Source organism: Schistocerca americana, chromosome 1 (genome assembly GCF_021461395.2).
Source record: "Schistocerca americana isolate TAMUIC-IGC-003095 chromosome 1, iqSchAmer2.1, whole genome shotgun sequence".
Classification (NCBI taxonomy): domain Eukaryota; kingdom Metazoa; phylum Arthropoda; class Insecta; order Orthoptera; family Acrididae; genus Schistocerca; species Schistocerca americana.
In genome coordinates, this window is record NC_060119.1 from 613,401,806 (window position 1) to 613,423,569 (window position 21,764).

Below are 21,764 nucleotides of genomic sequence, written 5' to 3' on the forward strand. Positions count from 1 at the left end.
GTTGGATTAACTTTCCTGCATAGTTTGTAATTATATGTGACATTTATTTGAGTACAAAAGCCTTTTAGTGTTAAAATTTGTGCATCATGGTTTGAAAGGCCATTCATCCTTTTACTAACATGTTTGTATTTTAGGTACATTCCTTTGTGGACTGCTGTCAGAACTCTTGTATTGCTATTCTAGTTAACACAATAGCCAGAGGTTCTAGCTTATTGTAAAATACTTATTTTATCAAAGGTGGAAAATTTTATTTGGAATTGTTACAGAAACTACTCTCTTCAATATATCTATGAACCACTCATATGCCACACATCCAGTGAGGAGGGAAAGGAAATTGTTCATTTCCTCCTTACCCATGTAGGGAATCTTCAGATTTAGCAACGTCACAATTGCATTTGGATGATCCAGCTATCTGGAGGACACGAATTTGTTGACATAGTGCTCAAAATTATCTGACGCTATGGAGTTTTTCACCAATAACCCATCACATATCAGAGAAAGATGTGGAACTTGATGGAGTATAAGCAACTGAATTTGCTTGGTAAGTTGATGGTATCACACAGACCAAAGTTGTTGTTCTATTAGTGAAATAATTGTTGCAAAATTTTGGTCAGTTGCCTGGGCTTCAACAGCTGCATTACAACTGCCACAAATTAGGTAAGGAGTATCTGTGAAAGTGATTCCTACCATACATTACATGATGTGCCCAATCCTGATAGGCTGTTAGATTATTCAACTGTTAATGAAGTACCTGATAGTTTTATATGCAATGCCTCAAGCCAGAGTGTTGATAACACCATATTCAGTACTGTTAAGTACTGGTACACTACAATTACTAGGTTCTACACCTACATACTCTGCTAGCCACTGTACAGTGCATGGCGGAGGATAAATAGGACAGTGTCAACCTCCCTCAGTCATTACTAGAGCTTCAGAAAGATAAAAACTTATACAGAGATGGGATTAATCATGACTAGAGCTTCAGAAAGATAAAAACTTATCAAGAGATAGGAAACCTCATCACGATCTAATATAAGAAGACCAATGTCTACAGTTTTAACCAATAAAACAGATTATTATGCACAAAGTCCAACTTTTTATTTCACAGTATATATTTATTTTGAAAACTACAGTGGTGTAATATAAACAGAAATAACAGTAGGAGGAGTAAATTTCCACAGCAAAAAGAGACGGTATATGCTGACAGGTAATAGTTTCAATGATGAATTAGGGTTCAGTATTACCTCAAATGACCACCGTCTGCAGTATGGTAACATCACTGAGAGATGACACAGTCCGCCAAGGTTTTGAAGACACACAATCTTATTATCCCTATAATATTAGTGTGGGGACCTATTGGGTGTGACATTAAAGTCACCTCTGGTACAGATTCATTGAACTTTACCAGTACAGTGGCATTTCACAGACATATTGCAGCCTTACTTGTTACCTCTCTTGAAATAGCTTCCTGGTACCGCCTTTGTATCAATTACACTCGTTCTCATGCAGCATATGTGTATATGAACTGCCTTCATGGCGTTAAGGGACTCCACTGGCCAGCAAAACCCTCACGTCTACCCTCCAATAGAACACATGTGGAACACTTGAACATCAACTCCATCCACTTCAGGAGAGGATACAAAGACTGAGAGAAGTTTGGCATTGTGGCTGCACCTTCTAATAATATGTTCAATATGTAGCCACAAAGGCATTTTATTGACAAAAAACACAAACTGTGGACATTCTACAGCATTTTAGTTCTACATGATTGAAAACTTTAATCATTTTTTCAAAACCACCTTAAGTACCAAAATAAATTTAAAATTGAAGTTATTTCTTCTGAACAACTGCTTCTGTTCTGCAGAAACATTTTTAATCAAAACCTAGTAATCTGCCTCTGTGTAGAACAGAAGAAAAATATGTTTATGTGTTAAAGTCAATTACGTTTCATTAGTAACAACAGTGTCAAACACTAATATGTTCATTTTCACTCAATTCATGGTTGTCAGTTCTTCCCAGGGCATTTGTCTTAGCAATCCTGCCCCATTCCATACCTCCCTAATTCATTACTCCCATCTGCTAAGGAAGCAAGTTTCTTTCTTCATTTCCCTACTTTCACAAGAGCTCCTGATTCAGCCACTCTACTGTACACTGTTTATTAGGGTTGCTGAGACCTAGACAATAGCTCTGGACCTATCTAGGCTTCTACTGGCCTAACCTAACTCTCAGTTCAGACCTTCTCTTTACAATGATAATATCAGAATTCAGTCCTGCACACAGTGTGATGGATACACCACTTGTTGATGCACTTCATATTTGAAACACTTGTCAAAAAGTATTCAGAATCATCTGTGTTCCCTCCAACCGGCAAGTGTTTGTGCCATGTGGATACTAATCAAGTTTCAAGCTCCCACCCATTATGGCCAGTATGTTTGGGTGATAACTGAGTTCCATTCCTTTGGATCTTGTCCTGGCCATTTCTCCCACAAGACACAACCAATTCCGCACCTCTAGAGAACAAAAATTGTGTTCATGCTAGCGAATACTCGGAAATGAGATAGTGACTTTTTTCTGTATTCCACATTAATGTGGAATGTTTGTCAGATTTCTATTGTTGAGGCGAATCAGCACTAAGGATTCTTACTGCACAGCTCTTTATTTAGTGTTATAATATGAGCAAGCAACTTTTGCTAAGAACTAGTAAATTTTGAGATCATTCAGTTCTCCTTGTTGTAATTATCTGAAGAAATCTGTTGCTTTTCTCAACCCCTTGTGAACATTATTCACCGTGCTGTACCCAACATGCCTGCTCTCTTGTCCTCAACATCAGCTACATTTTTGCGATCATTTTACTAACTTAAGTAGGGACAATTTCTCACACTGGTGATACAACAATTAACTCAGGTGACTAAATCTAAAAATCCTGGATTTTGATGGTCACCTCATAGCATCAGCAGTGCATTCAGACTCCCCATCACATGCTTCACACCACAAGCTATTTCTATTGTGTGTGCTTAGCATGTTTTCCCCCTCTCAAACTAACAACCATGGCTTCCGCCACCAGCCCAACCAATGCCTCGCCACCTGTTGTTGCTTCTCTAGAAACCCCGTCATCGCTGATCTGACTGTCCATCTTGCGGAACTGGAACACCGACCTGCACATGCACAACTCGAGGTGACAAGAAGATCAACAGCCAAGTCTCTGGTACCGCACTCCAATTCCACCTAGCTGCACCACAGCTCATCTACAGCCCTTTGATCACTGGGACCCACACGTGCAGTTTTCCTTGCTGATGCCATCTTCACTGGCTGCAGTATCACCCATGATGACGCGAAGTTCGCAATGGTGATCAGCCACTTCAAGCCAGAATACATGAAGGAGGCCCGCAATGTTCATCTCGCCAACTCCCCAGCCACTGACTGCTAAAGACACTCCACTGTCATCTTGTGATGCAACTCGTGTCCTCCACGATGCAGCATGTTTGGGTCCTTCCTCCCCTCAAGCAGTGCGGAAAGCAGTAACCCTCACAACTACTCCGCCACATCCACATGATGGAATAACACATGCTCTCTGACAGTTTCCTGCACAACTTCTGACTAGCTTGCCTTCTGGACCCAATATAGACAGCTGTGGCTTTGCATGCCGATCCCTCCCTCAACGATGCCACCAACCCCACCGACAGGGTATAGGAGACACTGGTCTCCCTGCCTGCCACTGCCCCCATCACTTGGCACCTGCACTCCCATTCGACTCTGCCAGCCAGCCATCAAACTGACTGACAGCCAGCCCATCAAGAGTTGACACTCATTGCTCAATGCGGAGATGTCACCAGCCACCTCTCACTCCAGTAACCCGCAGCACAGCACCCAATACTCTTGAATATATGACAACCTTGTCGGTCTATTGCAGACATGATAATGCTGCAGGCTACCTTCGCCCACCTTGACATCAACTGACACCACCTGACAGCACAATGATGGCTACCACTGTCACAGCTCCAGCCACCACGCCAACGCCTCTTGCGACATGGCTGGTCTCTGTTAGTAGCACGAGTTCTTAAGCCCAATACTGCTAACTGCATAGAGCCCTGCTCTTGAGCCCCAAATTCTAACATCCGTCAGGACGAGGCATGCCTGGCTCTGTTCAGTCTGCCAGTGCTTGTTTGTCTGCAATGCCTCCGCACCACACGATTCCTGATCAACACTGTCTATCTACCCATGTGGCTTGGATGGGACCCAAGAGCTGCCTCAGCGATCTTCCTGATGGCAGCGAACAACTTTATCATTACCACCTATGGCAAACATCATCATGCCCTGGAATGGGTCCTCTCCTGTCAACATGAACATCATCAACCCCAATAATGGAGCAGACTTCATTGAACACTATTGTCTGCTCCATGACATCACCAGCCAGCAGCTCATCGACAGCAATACCAAGAAATCAACTAAGAAAAAGTGCGCAACCCACTTCACCATTTTCTTCCATGTGAAGAAGGTGGCATTCTTTGGCCACATGCCGACCTCCTGGCACAGTTTTTTGCTCTTACATGCCCCTCCAGTGCATAATTGGAGGTTTCCAATTAAACTGTCTGTTGCCATGCCTGGACCACCTGTCTTCTGCTGGTTACAGCCCCTACCTCCAGATAAGCTCTAGATCACCAAGGAGGAGTTTGATGAGCTGACCACCACTGGCTTGTTGCATCCTTCAAAGAGCCCTTGGGCGTCCACCCTTCAACTTGTCAAGAGTAGGATGGCTCTTGGCACTCAAGGTGTGGTTAGTGAGTGCTAAACATCTGTACCATTCCCAACTAATTACCGGTGCCACTCCTATGCAGCTAAACCACTATGCACAATTTTTTTAAACTGCATCAAGCATCTCTTCCAGATCCCTCTCAAACATGAGGATATCCCTTCAGCCTGTACAAAAACATCTTTATGACCCAGCCTTTGTAATGCTGACCAAATATGGCAGCACTTTCTGGGAAGTATGCTGCAAGGCTTGCCCTGGTGTTTTGTCTCTTGGATGACATCCTCAACGTCTCTGTGATGTTCGAAGAATCCAGCAAGTAACTCCAGATTATCCTTGAGTGCCTCCAGGAAGCTGGCATCGTCGTAAACAGAGCAAAGTGCAGTTTCAGTGTCAGCGAGGTGGTATTCCTGTGCCATAATATCTCTGCCATCGATTTTTGTCCACTAACCAACAAGATGTGAGGTATCCTAGATTTCCCACACTCTGAGACATTCAAGGACCTCCATCATTTCCTTGGCATGTTAAACTTCTTCAACTGTCACCTAAGGAATGCCACTCCTGCACAGGAGCCACTCACCACAGCTCTTCATGGTGTGAAAACAAAGGGGTTCAAGCCTGTGTCTTGGACACTACAAATGGAAGTCAGATCTGTTGCCACCAAGTGCGACTCAGCAAACACTACCTTGCTTTCCTTCCCCCACCCCTATTTGCTACCGTGATCGATGCCAGTCAGATTGCCTGCAACAGCACCTCAGCAGCAACTGGCAGCCACTAATTTTTCTCTCATCCACGCTCTCTGCCATCTAATGGCACTGGAGCACATATGACAGAGAGCTACTTGCCCTCTAAACAGCAATAAAATATTTTTGGTCATCAGTGGAGACCGGTCACTCCACAGTCTTCACCAAACCCAAGCGCTCCCTAAAAACATTGACCAATTCCCTCCATGTCACTTCCGGTAACAGTTGTTCATATTCAAGTTTACTACAAACATAAGCTGCATTACTGAAATGATAACAATCGTCACTGACTGCCTAAGGTCCATTGTTGATTCATCCTGGAAGGCACTCAGCACCGTCCATGGTCACAACCTGATATTCACCCATCTCTGCTTGGATGCCACTTCTGGTCTCCACCTTCAATATACATCAGTCCCCGATTCAGACTGCAGTATTTGGTGTAACATATCCACCAGCACAGCACACCCATTCCTCCCCACTACCTTCCCCAAGGCGACATCTGAGCAGTTACACAACCTGGTGCACCCCAGCATGTGCATTTCTACCACCCTGGTGATGCAGCGTTTCATGTGGCCAAGTATTCAGAGGGGCTGCAAGACCTGAGTCCATACCTGCCTAGCCTGTTGGCATGCCAAAGTCCATCACCATATATACACCCCTGACACTGCTTGCATAGATGTCAGGCATCACTTCTCTGGCATTCACATGGACATTGGTGGCCCTCTTCCTTCCTCTGACAGCTGCTGTTATTCCCACTGGCCTCGGGCAATGCCAATACGTGACATTACTGTTGTCACAGTAGTCACCACCATAGTGACCACCATCTTTGTCTCCAAGTGGATTGTCTGTTTCAGCTGCCCACATCATATCACAACAGACTGTGCGCATCAAATTCACATATTCCCTTTTTCGCAAGTTGATGGACCTCTGCATGGTGACCTCTGCCATGCTGCCAACAGCTGTGTCATCGTTGACACTGCTTGAAGCACCCCTCTGCCACGTACACCCCCCCCCCCCCCCCCCCGACACAATTCTACTGCAGCTCCACCGAGGACAGGGCCACAAACCAATCCAGCTATGCCAGCACTGCTCCCACTCTTGATTCAATTCTGTCGTGCAACTGGACACCTGTTTACTACAATAGCTGACTACAGGGTCCTAGACAACAGCACCAGATCTAGCTAGGCTTCTGCTGGCCTAATCTCGTCCTCAGTTCTGATCTTCCCTCCAGATTTTGCTCACCTAACCTCATCCTCAGTTCTGATCTTCCCTCCATTGCTCCTGCCCATGCACCATGGCATACATGCCACATGACCACTTTATATTCCACACACTCATTGCAAAGTACTGCGACACACCCACATATTGCCAAGGTTGTTTTAACTATGGTGCATGTGGGTAGGCCCATATCTTTCCGTTTCTACTATGCTGCAGAAGTTTCACTGGAAAGCCCTTACACACACTCCATATAGTCCTGAAGTCTCCACATGCAGTTTGCATATTTTTGGAGCCCTGAAGAAAGATATTTGTAACCACTGATTTGCTTTGGATGAAGACGAGTATATGCCTGGCTACAATCATGGTTCTATAGGAAGCTGCAAACATTTTTCCATGAAGGCATTGGCTGTTTTGTCTCACAGTTGGATAAATTTATTAACAGTTACGGTGATTACTTTTGAAATAATAAACAGTTTACTTACTTTTTTCCATGTGTCTCATTTTCATTTGACTATCCCTTCTATTTTTTGGGATGAGTCAGCAAAAGGACACTATTCTTTCTGTCCTGCTCTTTACTTAATGTTATTATATCAGCAAGTGAATTTTGCTACAAACTATTAAATTTTGAGATCATTCAGTGCTCCCTGTTGTAATTTAGTTATTTGAATAAATTTTGCTTAACCCCCTGTGAACATATTCACCGTGTGGTACCCAATATACCCGTTCTCATGCCCTCCACTTCAGCTATATGTTTGTAAGTATTTTATTGTGTTAGGTAGGGGTACTTTCCTACAATGCCACTGTGCTACTTAGGAGCTCAGAAATAACCAGCATGTTGTTCTATATGCAAATAAATCACATATGACATTTTCTACGTCATTCTGATATACATTGTGTTGGTAGTCTATGGAACACAGAAATAACCAACCGACCAATCTGATTAAGACTGTAAGATGATGTGATGTACTTGTAATTTAAGTAAACACAACAAACCTGTGATAAAATTTTGGATATGAGCCAAAAGATACCATTGGAAATAATTTCACAGCTTGATTAAGTTTCTCGGTCACAGCAACCTCATTTGCTGACAGGTAGAGTTCTTTCACATGTGCATGTTTGTTTTTACTACCAAACAGATCCTGAAAAAGTAAATCAAGAAATGCCATGTAAAATTAAAATATGACATTTGTAACAGATTATTCATTTTTCATTTCACTAAAGTAGAGAACAACTGACAATTAGAGAAAAAAAAACAGATTTTACAATACATTTGGTTCCTGATACTGCAGTAACATGGGTATGGAGCATGTTTCTAAGGCTATATGATCACCTTCCACACGTTGCAGTGAACAAAATAGGTGAAATATTGTCAGTATTATCAAAATAAGTATTAGGGAAACCAGGTAATACACATGTAACTAATTCTGACAATGTGTGCAGGGGCACCCACAAAGGGATGGGGAGTAGGAGTAAGGTGATGGTACTGGGTGGATGCAGAGCTCCATCCCCTCCCTTCCCTGCTGGCTGTAAGCATAGCCAAGTTTTCATTTTTAATCATCAGATGAAATTGGTTTGATGTTGAAGCTGTAAACTGAAAATAAACCTGATTGTTGTATGTATCAATACCACTTTACTTCACTCAAATCCACCTGTGGGATGTGGAAACAACATAGTGATCAAACAGCTATCTTAGTGAATTTACAGGCATGAAGTATTGGGTGGCACATCATTCAATCCACTGGTAAGTGCAAAAAAAAAAAAAAAAAAATCATCTCAGTTTTAAATGAATTTCTCCTATGTAACTTTTCAGAGTTATGAAATTGTTATACCACTGAAATTTTCTCATCAAGAATTACACATCTTCCCTGTGACTATTATAAATGGATTTTATTATTTGCAAAATTAATTTTACTGACAGACATCCAGTACCTGTGTACAAATGACTCACATACTTGTTTTGCAAATGTGAGAAAACAACTGTCACAGGAAAACAGGAGCAGTTACAGTATTTGGAGCAGATAGATCACCTAGTGCCCAACCAAGGGAACTGTACCGCACACATAGATGGCAGCAGTGGGCTGATGGGCTCCGTTTGTTCATGAAGCGAGAAACAGAATGACAAGGTCACATAAAACTAATGGACAATGTATTAGGAAACAACACTTGCTGGGCACAGTTCTGCAATATGAGCAAACATTGTTTTATGTCTCACAGGCTCACATCGTTTGTGCATCTGATTATACTTTCCTGGTTGTGTGGCTTATGTGTGATGTTAATTCCTGCTACTTTCTCATTCCAATAATAATGACCACTTGGTTGAGTGAAGCAAAAATTAATCATTTCTTGGTACCATCTTCAGCTCTAGTGAATCAACTTCAAGGAGTGTAATGGCTCTGAGAAAATATTTGAGGATCTATTCCTGAATGTAGTCTAACTTCTGCAAACTTTATTTCTGAAATAGTTATTTTTCTTTTCTACAACCAAACATCATAGGTTATGTGCAAGTGCAGCATTCATGAGAAACTGTTGTCAAATACATATTGCAACCACTAGGGGAGAGCTGTTCTATTTTGGAGCCAGAAAACAGCATAGTACCATAATGGTCAATAAACAAATAGACATAATAAACTAAAATGAAAAACACTGGTTAATAAGATTATGAAGACATGGTGGTAATTACTTTATTTAATAAAAATCATATAAATTAAAATAGGCTACAAATATCTTCAATGTAGCAAACAATATTTGAGATGAAGAACTCCGAATAATGGGGTGCATGCATTTTCTGGTGTCAGCCGGCACCTTGCCACACCCCTATTTCAGCTAGAGAATAACAGAAAATAGCCCAGTTAATTGCAGTTATTGATGTTTGAGTTATGTGACAGGCACTGTGATTGGCAAGTTTCAACATGCTGCAGTCAATTTTTTAGCTGTCATATCTAGGAAGTCCACCTGCTGTTTTCCAAATATTCTGCTTATTAGGAAGTTATGAATCAAAAAATGGAAGGCATCAATGGAGAAATAAGAATTCACGATTGTTTTGTTGTGTGAACCACTTGCTGTAATTACTCCCTACTGAGATAATTAAAGTCTGTTACAGAGTTTTATATAATTTTCCTGTGATGTGTGCATCTGATTCACAGCTGTATACACTTATTTATTTACTTATGATATAATAGAAAGAAACATTCCACATGGGAAAAATATATTAAAATGGTTTGGAAGAAAATTACGTATTATTGAGTATATACAGGCAGGATAAATTGTATGGTAGATTATGGAAAAAAGGGAAGATGAATACAAAGTGAAACTACTTGCACACACAATATATTTATTTACTTAGTATGTTGCTATAATCACATCATTACAATAGCTGTCTACAGAAACTTAGCAGAAACAACCAACAGGAAAACTGCAAAAAAGGCAAAAGCTTGATGAATAGCAAACAATCTTAAACAGAAAGGTTACCTTGTTCAAGAGACATGAGTAATTTCTGTGAAGAATTCTCATCTTTGAGTGTTTCTGAAAACAGTAATGCAGAAAGAAAATATAAATGCTGCTTTACACCCTTGTGGAAGTAGTGGTTTGAGGATTGATTTGAGAAAAGGTTGATGCCTTCAAGAAAAAAAGGCAAATTCCTCATTACTCACTCTCAGCTGAAAAAATAGTCGAGCAACAACAGCTTAAGTATGATAAAAATGCATCTAGTCATCAGAATATTACTCTGTAAATTACAGTCTTTAATGAGTTGAGGATTTTTTGTGGCGACCCCCCCACCCTCTGACCCAAGAAAAAGTAATCATATGGGTACATGAATACAATAGAATATAAGTTTACTGTGTCATAACATATTATTTCAAGTCAGCGGCTTAATGTACAGGAGACTCGTCAAAACACAAAAACGGGTTTACAATTTTTTTTTATAATATCAGTAATATAATATACTGTACCAGATAGTTAATTAACTAAGCAATTAATAATTTTTCTTTGCAAGTAACCAACTTTCAAAAATTAACAGTCATAAGTACTTGCTATCTCCAGCTCAAATTTTCATGTTGTCATTCATGAATTCTTTTACTGAATAAAACATTTCAGCACTAATTTCTTATATAAGGTTTTTTCAGTGTTCCTAAATTTATACTGAGCAATTCTCTTCCTTTCACTTTGTTATAAATTTCCATGGCCACATAACGTGGAATTTGAACATGAAGTTTTAAATGGTGGATGGGCAGCATAAAATTATTTTCTACAAATAAATCAGGTTGCTGTGTACAAAGATAATCAGCTCGTAGATGTATAGTGAGGGAACACTTAATATACTTAGATTTTGACATGATTTTCTTTGCTCTACATTGTGCATATTTCAAAATAAGTGTGTCTTGTTGAAGTACTGAGCTGTCAGATATTAGATATAACTTGTTGATCAACTTGGACAAAATTTCCAGCTTAATTTGCAGAAGTTTTTCTTTAGTGACATAATTATTATACTGAACCCATCTAAATTATCCCACAGGTCATCTTTGCAACACCAATTTTTGGTTTTCTTTCATTCTTTTATATATCTTAAAATTTCATTATAAGAACGAAAACAGTCAACTACTGACACAATTATTTAATTGGATACAAAAAAAATTTACTCACCAAGCAACGGCAGAACACACACACAATAGACGATTGTAACTGGCAAGCTTTTGGAGCCAGTGGCTCCTCCTTCAAGCAGAGAGAAAGAAGAAGGGTGAAGGAAAAGGACCGGAGAGGTCTAGGAAAAGGGGTAGATTTCGGGAAAGTCACCCAGAACCGCAGGTCAGGGAAGACTTACCATACAGGATGAGGAGGAAAGACTGACTGCTGGGGAGTGCATCGGACGAGATTTGAGAATCTGAGAGCTTAAAGGTGGAAGACAGGCTAACATGCAGACTGAGATTACTGCTTAAACACCATGCATGAGTTAATAAGAGTGAAAACCTAAGTACATTGTACGTAACAGAGGTGGGATTGGCAGAGGTGTGTTGAAAAATTTCTTTAAATTCATCTCATTTTCCAAAATTATTTGACACAATGAAAACAAAGCTAAGGTAAACTGAACTACTCCATCGATACATTAGGTCTCTGTATCAAAACAGAGATCATCATCATCAAAACAGAGATCATCATCATCAAAACAGTGACACACCATACAAAAGGATTCTGGTGCAAAGAAAGATTGTTTGTAACATATTTCTAACTGGTTTAACTCCATAAGTTGAAAATACCCTTCTACTAAAGATTGGATGTCAGTGTTATGTGGTAAGGTAGAGGTGTTAATTAAAGCACTACTGTGTAATTTTGTTACCATTACAAGAACAAATTAATTCTTATGTCACATTTTTCAATTTATTTTGCTGTCCTTCAAGAGTATACATAGGACTCTTTGATTTACAAATGGCTCAATCACCTGGTGACAGTTTATGAAAATTCTAACTGCCTTAAAAGCAGACACAAGAATATCAAAAACACGTTATACAGAAAAAAGTGAATGAGTTCCTTAACTGCTACCAGATTTCAACTCAGACTTTTTATTTATAACCAGATTTTAGTCAGTAAGTCAATTTCAAATCGTAGTTTATTCTCAGACATATTACTACAGTCAATATTACATACATACAAAAGCTGTAAATTTAAGAATACATATGTCATATTAAAAAGAAATGTAGCTTCATATTACATGGATAATATGAAACATTACTTGTCACATGATTCATGTATTCTAAAATTTTCAATTTAGATATACATTTTTCGTTTCTGTACCTTGTAAAGAATTGTAAACAGCCTCTCCAACAGTTCTGGTACGCCTGGGAAAATGTAGACATTGTTCACAGACACACAAGGATAGAGTGTGTGACGTCCACGTAACTCATCAAAGCCAAAATTCAGCTTTGCTGACTTAGGTACCTGGATAAAATTTGAGAAACTCTCTGCTAAGTATGAAGTACATCTTAGATAAGCAAATTTTAGATCACTCTAATCACCAAGAATTGTCATTCATTTACATAACGCAATGTTATTTGCAATGGTTTTACAAACATTTAGCAATAATGTCTCATAACAGAAGTCCACAGACGTAAGTCTATAAATGTTGTAGATTAAGGCACAAACAAATAAAAAAATTAAGAAAACATAAAAGTGCTTTACGTAAATCAATTCAACAGCACAAAAAACTAAAAAATAATTAAGAAAACTGTAAAAGTGCTTTACATAAATCATTTCAACAGTGTGAAGAGAGTAATGGTTGACTTTGTTACCCTTTATAACAAATTAGCTAAATCAAACAACAAAGGCAGGAAGATCTTACAGAGCCATACAATGCAGGTGTGGTGTATGGAAGAATCCTAATTCTTGTGACAGCTATATTGCAACAAATATATTACATTCCAGTTAACCGTCACCAACATTTTGACAGTAATTATCTGTAGTCTGTTTTTCTGAATCCTTTCCTTTCTTGTCTACAATGTTATAGTTTCGCCTATCTTGGGTTTAAAGTATGGAGCAGAAGCAGGGTGCAATGCATATTGTGGACTGGGAAAGATGTGGTATATTACACAACAAAATATTGGCTACACTGTGCTATTTTACCCAGCTGTATTGCCATTAACTATTTTAAATCTGCACCCACAACAAAAAACTGAGAGTTAACTTGTTCATTTCAGTTGGAAGAGTACAAATCGCTATATCAATACAAAATTTACAGTTGGAATCAAAGTTTCAACTTGTCACTTGCTGCCTACATAACTTCTTTAAGAACTTACATGGGAGGCATGTCCACAAAGTGAATACCATTTCATTCTACTCCCACTGCAGCACTAATGTTACAGTTCTGCACGATTCATACTTGTCTCCCTGGTTCATTCTTTCCCCTGAGGCTACAGCTAGATTGGGCTATGAGTATTACATTTGTAAGTAATTGATCAAAATGTTTAAGACAATTTCAAAATCCACTGATGGTAAAGTTCACTATGTAATACAGTTATTGAATGCAAGAAGTGTTATAGTCAGCTGAAATTCATCAACTTGTTGAGATTTGGGTGGAAACGTAATGACTGACTGAATGAGGAGAAAGTTGGCGAGACAATTCAATGACAGACAAATCAAACACCAGGTTCACAATAAGAATGCTTAGAGATGAGTTTCCAAAAAAAAAAAATTGGAACAATGTTGCCATAAAAAAAAAAAAAAAAAAAAAAAAAAAAAAAAAAAAAAAAAAAAAATCACTGCACTCTGTTCTGGGACAGAAATGTAAATCTGCTTGTTGGGTTCCTCCCCACAGGTGAAACACTGAGAAAGCTTTGGTATGTAATTCAAAACAAAAGGCATGGAATGTGCAAGGGCTTGTTTTTAGTTTAAGTTATGTTTTTAGTTTAAGTTATGTTTTTAATTTAAGTTAATTCATTGTGATCTTCAGCTTGGAGTAGTCTCTGAATCCCCAACTAGTTAAATATTCTTGTTACCTGTAGAATAACTTAATTTTTCCTAAAATCCAGGAATTGGCAATTCCAATCATTTAATGCTTTTATTGTGCCTTTAAATACAACACATATTAGATGATTATGTATCTCATTACAGGAGACTTTCTGTGTAACAAATAACAAGCCTTTTTTCGTTTCATAAATGTATACTTTATTGATATAAACTTCTGGTCATTGGTATTCCTTGCGGCATGACTGCCACAGAAGATCTTTGTCGTATTTGACTACTCTGCCACCAGGACACCAAATATGTCTTCAACTCTCTTGTAACGGCACGGCAACCACGTGGAACACCCCATACAAATAATAAAATACACAAAACAGGACTTCTCCCTTAATAAATCTTCTTACATAATAATTAAAGCTTTATATTCTGAACAATTATCCTGTATAACAAAAATCACACAATTCTAGCAATAAAGCTTGTTCATTTATATTCAAAATTAGTACGAAATTTCACTTCCACTGAACAAAATTATTTACATCCAAAATTTGGCTACAAAGTATCTCACACCTGTCGGCCTGTGTAAATGTATTAGCATTATCACATAATCCTTTTTTTTAGTATGTGTGTAATTAATAAAAGGCAATTCCATATACTGTAATGTTTTGTAATGTACGGTTCAAATCCATCATGCACACAATTAATGAAAATATGTCTTTAAACTCTTAATATGGTAGCGATGCAACTATTGCAGTTGGATACTGGGAAGATAGAACCTGTACCCCATTGGGGAAAGAAAGAAAGGAAAAGGAAGAACTAGGAGTGTAAGGAATGAAGGAGGACAAAAGATAGCCCCCCAAAGACTGGTACCCTACCCCCCCCCCCCCCCCCCACGCCCCCTGCCCCCCCCCCCCCCACACACACACACAACACATAGGACTACATTCCTGGGGGGTCTCTTCACTGGTGGGCTGGAGAATAGAGGGGTTCGTCAATTCTACAGAATTGGCACCACCAGCTTCACCACCCCAGGCTCCGAAATATGGTCCCTATCACCTACTACAGACTGCCAATGGAAAGAATGGTGCAGTTATCCAGTTTGATTTCTGGGGAGAAACAAGAGAATAATGAAACCTAAGACTATTTTAGTAAATCATACACTTGCTTATTCGAAGGTTCCAGAGACAATTGATCATTTCTGTAGAATGGGAATGGATTCGACTTAACAACTAAGTATAACTAAAAAAGCAATATTCAGCAGAGGCTGTTTTCATTGGTAGCATCTGTCTTTGTAAAGGGCATAGAAAAGTTGGTTTCCTGCTGTGAAAAACGTCTGAAGAATAATGGCAACTATGTAGCAAAATAGTTTAAAAAAATGCTCTTTCTTGTAAAAATAAACTTTGGTTTGGAAAAAATGTTTTCATGAGATTTTTTTCCAAACATGTCTCATACATCATACGCATGGAACTGAAAAATTCGCAATTGCTATAAATGCCAGTACAGATGCACGTTCTGCCTCAAAATGCAAAGACGCATGATAACCTAATAACATACACACTGTGTAATGCAACACAGGATATGCCTGTGGGACCTAGCATCTTTCACAAAGCAATGCAATCATCTGTTACCTCAAGTTCAAAAGTTGGCACAATTTGGACACTTTAACATGGTAGTTTTAAGTGGCATGTATTTTGAACTGTGGTTGCATCAAATATCAGTAGTGGTCGGACATGAACTACCTCAATTATGACAATGTCAACCTCAGCAACCAACTGCAAGGTAGCACTTACCAAATGCATTTTGTTGTTCATTGTTTTCGTTTCTTAATCTGGAGTGAGTGAAGTGACTAATCCTCTCCATCACAGAGTTTTACTATGATCCTCACAACCCTGACAATAGGTCAGTTCTACTTTCGCAGATAAGAACATACATGTGGCTGACTGCTCTACAAGAGGGAGGTGGGGTTTGTTTCACTGCATTGCTCCCCTCACCAGAAATCATACTTCTGATTTGCTTACACTCACAGCCAACTGCCAGTTTATAGTGTCCGCACTCTACACTATAGCAACCAGGAAATAAAAACTGGCAATGTATTTCGATCATGCCAAAAATATTCTCCTAGAGTGCAAATAGATTTAATTTTTGTTCTACTTATATGCTAAGTATTTTGTCGGTTCTATCTGTAATGATGTCAAGTATGAGTCACACTGCTATGAATGCCCACAAAAATTATAAATTTTGCAGATTTTTTAATTATCAAATTGGGTGGGAAAAGAAAAACAAATGTTGAGAAACACCTTAAATGAGAGAAGAACTCTATTCTCTGGCAGAAAATAATGCTGCTTTTTCTCAATAGAACGAATCCTTTGTTGAAACCTTGACTAGAGCCAAAGTTGAAAGCAAGAAAATAGCATATTGAAAATTAAAAAAATCTGGAGTTTTTGCAAAAGTAAACATTCCAATCAAAAGGCTCCCAAATATCAGTTTTTAACAGTTAATTTCAAAGCAATAAGGAAAATCCAGATTTGAATAATGATAACATTATGAAAAGGGCAGACTGCTACTCACCATATAGCAGAGACAACGAGTCACAGATAGGCACAACAAAAAGACTGACAAACACGTAAGATTTGGGCCAAGAAGCCCTTCATTGGGACTAGACGAGATACACACACACACACACACACACACACACACACACACACACACACACACACAGTCTCTGGCTGCTGAGGCCAGACTGTGAGCAGCAGTGCATGATGGGAGAAGCAATATGTGTGGTGGAGATGAGGAGGAAGCTGAGGCAGAGGGGGAAGTGGGGGGGGGGGGGGGGGGGGGGGGATAGCAGGGTAGGAGTACAGGACTGTGAAGTGGTGCTTGTGGGAGAATACAGAGATGAGCTGGAGAGAGGATACAGCAGCTAGGTGAAGTCGGGAGGTTAGACGGAGGGTACGGGGCAGTGGAAGAGGAGAAAATAAAAAGACTGTGAGTGCATTGGTGGAATAGAGGGCTGTGTAGAGCTGGAATGGGAGCAGGGAAGGGGATACATGGGTAAAGGACAATGACTGATGAAGGCTGAGTGGACAACCATAAAGCGCAACCCAATGAAACATGAACGCCATTGCCAGCGTCTCTGTGGAGATGTCTTCCATTGGAATAACTTCTGGCCAACACATAAATCTGTCTATGATTGTCAGTAAATAGCGTTGCCTGTCTGATGGTGGCAGGGGTCCCGTAACATCAATTTGAACATGGGAAAATCTCTCAGTTGTCTCCAGAAAGTTCCCAATGGGTGCATGGACATGGTGTAAGACTTTACTAAATTGGCAGCCTAGGCACATACAAGCCCATTGCCAGCAATCCTTCTGTACTCTGGGCTGTACGTAATCGGCGGAGACAAGTTTAACAGTTGCCGCGGTTCCTGGGTGATCATAAAGGCTCTGAAAAATGCACTTGCAGAGCTCTGCTGGACCCGCCTTTCCAGTGGCTGTGTCACAGCATAATTGCATGTCTGTTCCTGGCAGGTTTACAAGTTTGAGTCAAAGGTGTGCATTAGTATCTCTGAGTACATCACAGAGCTCCTGATCAGACTGGTGCACAATGGACAAACATAGGTGGTCAACAGTTTTTGTGACAGTACCGACTTGTGACAAGCAATCAGCTACAATGTTATTCAGCCCTGAGACGTGCTGGATATCCATCAAAAATTGTGCTACAAATTTGAGTTGGTTGAATTGTCTCAGCAAGCACTTGTCATTACTTTCATGGAAAATGTTCGTGGGAGGTTTATGGTCCATTTTTCACAGAAATATCTCGCCACCACATAAACAGCCAACAATTCTCTTTCATATGCACACTCCATAATTGTTGCATGAGAAAAAGGCAACATATTGTTGGAGCGCAGGCCCGATGATAGTCAGGGATGCATCTATCACTGGATGAGCGAGTAGTACAGGGTTGGAAATGGTTTTTTTGGCAACTTCGAATGTGTCAATCATCACCAGTGTCCAATGCACAAGTGCCTTTCACTTTTGGACTGGTGAGTGTGCAGTTTGGCTGTCCACACAGAAGGCAGCGGTAAATATTGAGCATGCTGAGAAATCTACGTAGTTACTTTGCTGTTACTGGATGCAGATTATTTCAAATCGCCTTGACATTCTCTGGTAAGGAATGCGATCTCTCTGACAAAATCTGACAGCCCATGAAAGTTATTTCAGGTTGGCTGAATAAATACTTAGAAAAATTCAGGATGATACTGTGTGCAGTCAGGCACTCAGAAACTTGCTTGAGGTGTTGCTTATGTTCTTCCAATGTTTCTGGAAAGACAAGGATATTGTCCAAGTACGAAAAACAATTCAGTAAACCTCATAGCACCATATGTATAAATCACTGCCACATTTGAATCACATTCCTCATGCTAAAGGTCATAAACAAACTTCCAAATGGGCCAAAAGGTATTATAACGGCCGTTTTAGGAATGTCTTGTTCAGCAACAGGAATCTGGATGTGCGCCTTGGCACAATCAAGGACGCTGAACATTTGTTTTCCACTCAAGGCACTGTTGTAGTATCTCAAATGTGACACAGGGCAACAGTCTGGGATGGTCCTTGCATTTAAGGCATGGTAATAACCATATGGCCACCATACAATGTTCTTCTAGAAAACGAGGTGGAGAGATGATGACCACGCACAACTGGATGGTGGAGTTGTTAGCTGCCGACAGTCTGAAGTTTGAGACCAGGCAGCACATACCCAATTTGTCTCTCTGAAAAATACTTAGGTCTGACCCCAGGAAAATCAAAAATTTGTGGCCAGTCATAAACAGGTGGGCAGAGGAACAACCAGACACATCGACTTATGCCTGCTGTTTAAGGTTGACATACTCACATGGCAGATTACTCTTATGTACTTAGTCACCAAACTGCTAATAGTATCAGCATATGTTAGCTGCTTCTGAGTCGTCATCATGAGGAGCACTGGATGTAGAACCACTCTGTGATCTGTGTCAATATCTACCTTTAGCATGGCACTATGCAAGAAGTTTGCTCAGTAGTTTGCTTAGAGCGTCAACTTAGTTCAACAGGACATCATTCAGTTGCTGTACCAGTGCCACAACTTTTTTTGTCAATTTGTTGAAGTCACATCTGACATCTGTCGAAGTACTGTTGCAATTTAGTCATGTCAGGGTAGAAGGTAGGTATGATGGCATCCTGTATATGGTCAGCCAGATCAGCTACCTCATCCAAAAGCATTTCAGTTTGCAATGCAACTATGGCCTTGATTTGTGCTGACAATCTGCTATACCACAACATGCGTAGTAGCATGTCCGGTACAGTGTGTGCATTGACCTTTCTTTGTACATGGCAGAGGTATTAGAAGGCTTTTTGCCATCTATATTTTCCTGGATGAGCACTTGTAGTACCCTCTCTTCCTGTGAGGCAGATACCCAGCGTATGAGTTCAGCTTTCAGTTTCAGGTATGTGTCTGTCTCCGATTGGCACTGTTATAATATCCTGTACCTCTGCTGCATACCTGTGATTAAGCTGACTAATCAATAGCACAAATTTGGTAGAATCATTATTATTCCAGAACACAGAAAACTTTCCTCCACCAGTGCAAACCACAGCGAGGGGTTGTTCAGTCAAAACGGTGAAGTCGTACTGTCAGTCTTGAAGTAACAGGGGCATTGTTATTCGTCATGTTTCTGTTGTGCAACACAATATCTTTTCTTATAATCCACATTCCTGACAATGATCACATCAGGGCCACCAGTGCAGCTTATCTTGTAGGGATACAAGGCTGGGCCTTATTTTGACGCGCTTGGCATGTGGACTACAGACAACAATTCACTGCTGAGTTTAACATACATTGCTTCCAGCTACTCTGTGTAATACACTAGAATAGGAGAGAGAATATGAATATTTATTTCCTTCTGCAGTAGTGGAAGACTCAGTTACTACTTAATAACAACAGAATAATTAATTGCTAAATCACAGAATTCACAGACTGTCTGTGCTGCAGCAAGGAATAAGCGTGCGGCAGCAGCACTCCATGTGACAGGCATGTGAATTCCCTAACATTTTGTGGCCATCAGCTGATTGCACATGCCGAGTGCACGATCTCACATAATTGCCACAAATGAGAGAAATTCCTTATGTATCACTTGTATACATACCACACATATAACAAAACTGTAAAAGATTGTAGCCTCAAGTGTAGGATGAGAGAATGTTGAGTATGCCTGATATTTTTATTTGATTATAGTTATGACGACTTAGGGAGGAGGGAGCTCTTGTTCAGTTGTTCATTAGGGTATAATTATTCATTTTTCTGGGGATGTCATTGTTGGATCACCTTGGGATTTCTAGATTCTTTTGAGTTTTCCAAAAAAACTCATTTTTGGCATTTGTTGGAAAAATTCAGGAGGAGGCATGTAAGAGGTACTACTATCAATAGTGGTATAACAAAGCAGACCATACCCTTTAAACATTGCTGGTTCTATGGAACTTTTGGAGCTGAGAGCACATTTTTTCAGTAGGCGCACTGTCTTGCGGTTATGTCCAACAAGGCCCAAGCACTACCGGTCATACGTCATAATGCGAGGAGGGAGTCACTATATGGGATTTCGGATTTATCGGTCACATGTAGCTTTGCCACACCAAAATTATTTGAATAGTTTGTTCACATGATGAATTATGAGTCTGTAAGTACTACATCAATTGGTAGGGTAACAGTGAGTAACAATCTGGTTTATTTGTGGAAGGTTCGGATAATTATCTATAAAATCAGTGGGCAAAACAGTATCGTCATTCTTTGTCAGTAGGGGAAAATATTATTAGTAAAATAAATGTAAAAAACCTGTCATGGACAATTATAACATGAAAGATTAATTTGCAAAATCAATACAGCAATGGGAAACTTCAGTTTGAAAGTGGAGTCTATGTAAGTGTTAATACCAGTATGGCTGGATCTCGGGATTTTTAGGAAGTTTGTTACTTGCAAAAAGTGAATAAATGAAGTAAAATGATCTGTACTGTTATCCTTTCAAAGCAATATTTTTCCACCTAAAATTTGTTAAAGTAATGCTGTACATTTTCATATTAGGCAACACAATCAAATTTATTTTGCAACGGAGCACGTTCTTACTGTTTACCATCCCCCATCCACATCTGATCACTGCAAATTAATGTAAAAGGAGATGAGAGGGGGAGGTTATTCAGTCCTTGGCTAATTTCTGTTCAAAAAATTCAATGGGATTCCTAACCACAGAAAATTAAAACTGCATAAAATATTTATGTGTATTCAGAGTGCAGCAGCTCCTTTTTTTTAGGGAATAGTTTTTTATATGGGAATAGTGTGAAATGTATTTTGACTTTGTAGATTTGTGTGTTAAGCTATTCATGTCTGACTCAAGGGAAGAAGAAAAACTGAAGACAACAGACTGTAAATGCCACAACTGAAGTTACATGTTTGTGAGGGCGCATTTCTTTTTCTCTCTCCCGAAGTGGTGACACACGCAGATATTCAGCAAGGGAGCATCAGATAGGGAACACTGTTCAGAAATAATCATCTTTTATTTACAGCTGAAACACTTGTAACAGTTGAAATGC

General features: G+C 39.7%; 1 protein-coding gene across 2 annotated transcripts in view; it reads right to left on the reverse strand.

The window, feature by feature from the left end:
- Positions 1-21,764, reverse strand: part of LOC124607317 (FAD synthase-like) — a 111,368-nt gene that overhangs the window by 57,757 nt on the left and 31,847 nt on the right. Inside the window, exons 5-7 of one of the 2 annotated variants that reach the window (XM_047139620.1) lie at positions 12,496-12,639; positions 11,350-11,418; positions 7,702-7,847 (exon numbers count right to left, since the gene is read on the reverse strand). In XM_047139620.1, coding sequence (XP_046995576.1) covers positions 7,702-7,847; positions 11,350-11,418; positions 12,496-12,639 — 359 coding nt within the window. The remainder of the gene's footprint in view (positions 1-7,701; positions 7,848-11,349; positions 11,419-12,495; positions 12,640-21,764) is intronic. The other variant, XM_047139628.1, reaches the window with a different exon arrangement.